Below are 6,000 nucleotides of genomic sequence, written 5' to 3'. Positions count from 1 at the left end.
AATACTAAACATTTATCATGGTCTATCCACCTAACCTGCATATCTTTGGACTTTGGGAGGAAACTGGAACACCCGGAGGAAACCCATGCAGACACCAGGAAAATGTGTAGACTCCACACAGTCACTCAAGGCTGGAATTGAACGTGGATCCCTGGAGCTGTGAGGCAGCAGAGCTAACCACTGTGTCATGGTGATAAAATGTTACTTTGGAATGAAAAACACAAAAGGCACACTTAAACTGCTCATAATCAGACAAGCAACACAATTATTTAAAACATGTATTTTTTTTGTAGTCAAAAGCCATTTACAAAATAATTACTTAATTCACTGAATCATATCTTAAAGAGACTGAATATTTATGCACTGTTAATGTAGCTGGCTCAATAAACATCCAATAATATTCACACTACACTGATGGTAATTAGTTAAGCCAATACAAATACTTTATCTTCATATCATCTAGCGTGCAAATTTAACTGCTTTGAGAATACATGCTGTGTTGTTTTGATTTCGCGATAACAACATCTAACAAGAAACGCCATATTTTGAAAACATACTGAAAAGAGGTGACATCAAACCTGCACTGGATTTTCTCTCTATTTGAGCACAAGTACAGAAGCATTAAGAACCAGCGACCGGCCCACATAATGTTAAATGGTACGTTTTAAAAACAGTTCTATTTAAGAAGGCGAGCATATGTTAAACCATAGATGTCACCAAGTGTTTACTTGAGAGATCTAAAACTTCTTTACATTGAGCATTTAGATGCTGCAATTGTGAAACTTGCTGCATGTGGCTTAATCATAAGAACATAAGAAATAGGAGCAGGAGTAGGCCATCTAGCCGTTCGAGCCTTCTCCGCCATTCAACAAGATCGTGGCTGATCTGAAGTGGATCAGTTCCACTTTCCTGCTTTCTCCCCATAACCCTTAATTCCCTGTCTATCAGAAACCTATCTACCCATGACTTAAATATATTTAGCGAGGTAGCCTCCACCACTTCAATGGGCAGAGAATTCCAGAGACTCACCACCCTTTGAGTGAAGAAGTTCCTCTTCAACTCCGATCTAAACTGCCCCCCCCCCCCTTATTTTGAGGCTGTGCCCTCTAGAAGGTGACGAATCCAAGCAATTTCTTTATTGACCAGTTATAGTCTTACCAACAAGGGGAACTCACCTGACTGCAATGGCACACACAAGTGATCCTTCACCTTATGCACACAAAAGCACATTTGTTCACTAAACAATTCAAAACTAAATACTGCAGTGAGATAAACAAAATATTTCTGGAAATATTCCAATCAGTTCTCAATGACACTGTATAATAGATGGAGAGGTGCTATATAGGGCATTTATAGATGGAGAGGCAACAGTGCTAACCAATCTGCCATGGTGCCCACCTATTTATAGGTGGAGAGGTGCTATATAGGGCATTTATAGATGGAGATGAGCTATATGGAGCATTCATAAGAACATAAGAAATAGGAGCAGGAGTAGGCCATCTAGCCCTTTGAGCCTACCCCACCATTCAGTAAAATCATGGCTGATTTGAAAGTGGTTCAGTTCCACTTACCCGCCTGCCCCCCATAACCCTTAATTCCCTAACCGATCAGAAATCTTTCTCTCTGTGACTTAAACATATTCAATGAGGTAGCCTTCACTGCTTCAATGAGCAGAGAATTCCAGAGATTCACTACCCTCTGAGAGAAGAAGTTCCTCCTCAACTCTGTTCTAAACTGACCCCCCCTTATTTTGAGGCTGTGTTCTCTAGTTCTTGTTTCCTTTCTAAGTGGAAAGAATCTCTCTGCCTCTACCCTACCTGGCCCTTTCATTATCTTATATGTCTCTATAAGATCACCATTCATAGATGCAGAGGTCCTATATAAATATATCTAATTACAGATGGAGACGTGTTTTATGGAGCATTTATAGACAAGATGTCCTTCTCTGACCCTGGCTAAAGTATTGGATGTTGGCCACTGAGGACAAAGACCGACTCATGATTTTTCCCAGCTTCTCCATTCGGGTCTTCGCATCATCCCCGGCCAGAAAGTAAATGAGCGGATTAATGACACTGTTCAAGCTAGCCAGGGCCCGGGTCACCTGATAAAGTACGTAAATGTCCTTGAAGCTTTGAATGCACTGACCCTCCAATTGTAAAGACCTGGAAATCAAGTTGGCGTTTCTCAGAAGGTGGTAGGGCAAGAAACAAAAGGCAAATATAAGCGTGACAATCAGCACCAGCTTGAGGCAGCGGTTCTTCAAGACTCGGTCCACGTTGTTGTTTCGGACGAGGACTAAACCAACGTGGCTGTAACAGCCCACGATTATCAGAAAGGGAATGAGAAAGGCAGTCACGGATAGAATCAGATTGTACTTTATATAGTCCGACAGCTCCTTATTCCCCGTACTGTCAAAGCATTTTGTGCCACTGGGGTTAGTCTTGGTGAAGTGTAAATCCACCGAGGTCTGGATTACAACCAGTCCCCAGATCACAGCACTGATCAGCACTGAGTGGTGGCGTTTCCATCTCCCCAATACCCTCATGGGGTGCACAATGCCCAGGTAGCGCTGCACACTGATACAGGTGAGGAATCCGATGCTGCCGTACAAGTTCAGGTGGAAACAGAGTTTCGTTATCCTGCAGAACAACTTCCCAAAAATCCACTGGTGCCGACTGACATAGTAGACCACCAGGAAGGGCAGCGTGCTGACATACAGCAGGTCTGCCAGACCCAGGTTAAAGAGGAACACAGTCAGGCTGCTCCACTTCTTCCGAGACAACCACATGGCGACCAAAACCCAGCCATTCCCCAGGAAGCCGGCGATGAACACCAGGCAGTAGACGGCGGGCAGGAACTGAGATGTAAACTCCTTGTTGACTTTGCAGTAAGTCTGATTGACTGGAACGGTTGTGGGCGAAGGAGAGATGTCGCTTCCCTCCGCCATGCTCAGCTCACTTTACGAGAAGCTGGTGGTTTGGCCGATCCGACCTTAGGCTTTGACAGCGAGCCGGTGCCTTCTCCTTGGCGCTGCGATGCTCTTGGTACCCGCTTTACTTGTGTGTCATCAGCTTGCTGCCTAGGCTGACTGAATTTGTCGAGATACCCAGTCCCACGCTGGTGGCAGTTTAACCTCACAGACGTAAGTGACACGCCCCAAGGTGCCACCGAGCTCTCCAATATGAAAGGGACTGTTTAAGAGTGAAGACGAGAGAGTAGAAGGGTCCAACAATAAAAGACATGGCCCGGATTTTGTGGTTATTTTGCACTCAGCAACTTCAAGCCTTTGTGAATTCATTGCAACAATCATGACTTTGGTGTTGAATTTCTCTGCACGCACAGAAACAGCAGCTCTTTATTGCACGTAGACTTGTCCACACACTACCCACAGAAGGAAATAAGAGACTCAAACGACACCTCGCCCTCTCTATAGCAGACCTCGCTCGGGGGGCTGCCTTTACACATTATCCTCACCTCAAGGGACCCCAGGAGAACATTTGGGAACGATAAGGATTTGGCAGAAGAATGAACTGAAATTGAAAAACAAAAACGTTGGGGTTTAAAGGACAGAAACGCCTTCTGAGGAAAAGTGAGCAAATTTTTTTTCTTAATAAATACAAAATAAAAGGGAGGATGAGTGAATGTGGATGGGTGAGTGTGAACGAGAGTGTGTGTGTTCTAGTGTGGTGATGAGTGAGAAACTTGAGACTGGGCACAAGGCAGACTCTTTACACTCACTGACACACTCAGTCACACACTCACACTCTCTCATTTTCTCTCTTTCATTCCCTGTTTCTCATTTGCACATTCACTTATTCGCTCACTCTCCCTCACTCTCAGTTTCTCTCACACTCTCAATCACTGGCTCTGAAGTTCTCATTCCGTCTCTCACTCTCTGTCAGTCACACTCACTCTCACTTCCTCTCTCTCTCACTTGCTCTTACTTGTCACTCACTCCCACTCTCTCTCCCTCACTTTCCTTCATTGACTCTTTCACTCCCGCCCTCTCAATGAGTTTTCCAAAGTGGGGTCGAGAATGCAAGAGTGTATAGGTAATTATAAAGTTGTAGACAATGATGATTGGATCAGGTTTTGCAATTTTGAACATGTCATTTAAAACCGCAAGAAATATTCATGAGGCTGAAAAATAAAAAAACTGGGAAAGGAGAGTAAGGGTCTTGCATTTATATAATGTCTTTCAGGACCTCCAAAGGGCTAAAATGCTTCACAGCAAATCAAGTACTTTAGATCTGTGGTCACTGTTGTAATGTAGGGATTTAGAGAGTGCAAGCATTCTCACACAGAGAAGGCTAGGACAATATCCGGTAGATGCTTTTAAAATGATGAATTAATAAATAGGAAATTATTCCCCTGTTTGGGAGACAGTAATGTGGGATCGTTAATGTAACATTATCATTAAGAGAAGGAGGAAAAAGGTTAGGCAAAATTTCTTTATACAAGCTAGTTGTTGGAACATATAATGCTTAGAAACATAGAAAAACTACAGCACAATACCGGCCCTTCGGTCCACAAAATTGTGCTGAACATGTCCCTACCTTAGAGATTACCAGGCTATGGAGTGATTAAGGGAGGGGGGGAGGACAGAGACAATTTAATTCTTCCAGGTAAACACGGACAAATGACTGAAGCAAACGAATATATTGACCAATGTTGGGAGGAAATGTCAGTGGATTTAGTTTTGGATTGTTCTTGCAAACGAATGAGTAGACAAGTGGGTTGCTGACCTTCTTCTGCGCTTTAAAGCTTCATGTTTTTAAGGTTGCAGTGGAACTTCATGATAAATCAATGTTATCACAATAGCAGCTTAGGCAGGAAATGTGTTGGAACATGTAGTTGATAGTACTGCCTCAGTGAAGAGGGATAAGTCACCACCTGTGGGGCAGGAATCTGTTAAGGTCTATTTTTAATAGCTTCATTGCCAATATGTTTACGAAGAGCCAGATATACAAAACTCTGTATCAACTCAACAGCAAATGATACACAGGTTGAGGTTGAATGGAGTTTGATAGGAAGAGTTTTTAGGGAAAGAAGACGAAATTCATGAAATCTTGAGCTGTATAATCTTACTCTAACTCATTCTTTCCAAGGGATTCTGAAGTAGAATTTATTGTTTCCTTCAGTCTTACTTTTCTTCTATGAATATTAGGTCCATTTGTAATTTCATGTGACCTAATTTCCAATTCCTGATTTATCTGGTTTCCTCCAATAAGGCCTTCAATTTTGTTGTTGTCCTAATGTATTGACCTTGGTTCCCCCACCTAAGATATTAGACATAAAAGAAATGTTGAAATCTTAACGGGTTTATTTGGTGTCATGAGCTTTCCGAGCACTGCTCTTTCATCAGGTGAGTCAGCGTTCTGAAAGCTCGTGTTACCAAATTAAACCCACTCATCTGACGAAGGGGGAAGCCCCGAAAGCTAGTGGTGTTTACTACCAAATAAACCTGTTGGACTTTAACCTGGTGTTGTGAGACTTCTTACTGTGTTTACCCCAGTCCAGCGCTGGCATCTCCACATCAAGAAAACCTTCTACCAGATGAAGATGTGCCATACAAATTAAATAAATATTCCAGAGATTGAAGAGAGAGAGACTGACCAATCAAGGCCCAAAGTGTAGACAAAACAATTTATAAAGGTGAGGTGAATTAGGAATTAATGATTATATATTTATAAGATGAGGAAATGCAAAATAAAGAATACCACAATTTTGAGGTTCTGGGAAGAATGCATTAGACAGAAAGATTTTATGAGTTTTTATAAATATATAAAAAGGAAGAGGCTGGCTAGGGTGAATGTTGGTCCTTTAGAGGATGAGAAAGGGGACCTAGTGGTAGGGGATGAGGATATGGCTAAGGTATTGAATAACTTTTTTGTTTCTGTCTTCACGGAGGAGGACGTGAATAATTTGCCGGGTGTTAGCGATGGAAAGATGGTAGGACTGGAGGGTCTTAATGACATTACTGTTACTAGAGAGGCGGTG

The 6,000-nt window shown here is 42.5% G+C and overlaps 1 protein-coding gene across 1 annotated transcript; it reads right to left on the bottom strand.

Moving 5' to 3' along the window:
* Window positions 1-305: 305 nt before the first annotated feature.
* On the bottom strand, window positions 306-3,568 carry LOC145353938 (P2Y purinoceptor 1-like). The gene has a single exon (XM_080204948.1). The coding sequence runs from the start codon at window positions 2,945-2,947 to the stop codon at window positions 1,925-1,927; it is 1,023 nt and encodes a 340-aa protein (XP_080061074.1). The 5' UTR covers window positions 2,948-3,568; the 3' UTR covers window positions 306-1,924.
* Window positions 3,569-6,000: the final 2,432 nt, after the last annotated feature.

The sequence above is a fragment of the Carcharhinus amblyrhynchos genome, chromosome 16 (genome assembly GCF_965287045.1).
Source record: "Carcharhinus amblyrhynchos chromosome 16, sCarAmb.v2.hapA, whole genome shotgun sequence".
NCBI classification, from domain to species: Eukaryota; Metazoa; Chordata; class Chondrichthyes; order Carcharhiniformes; family Carcharhinidae; genus Carcharhinus; species Carcharhinus amblyrhynchos.
The sequence above is the reverse complement of the archived record's forward strand: the minus strand, read 5'-3'. Positions and strand labels throughout refer to the sequence as shown.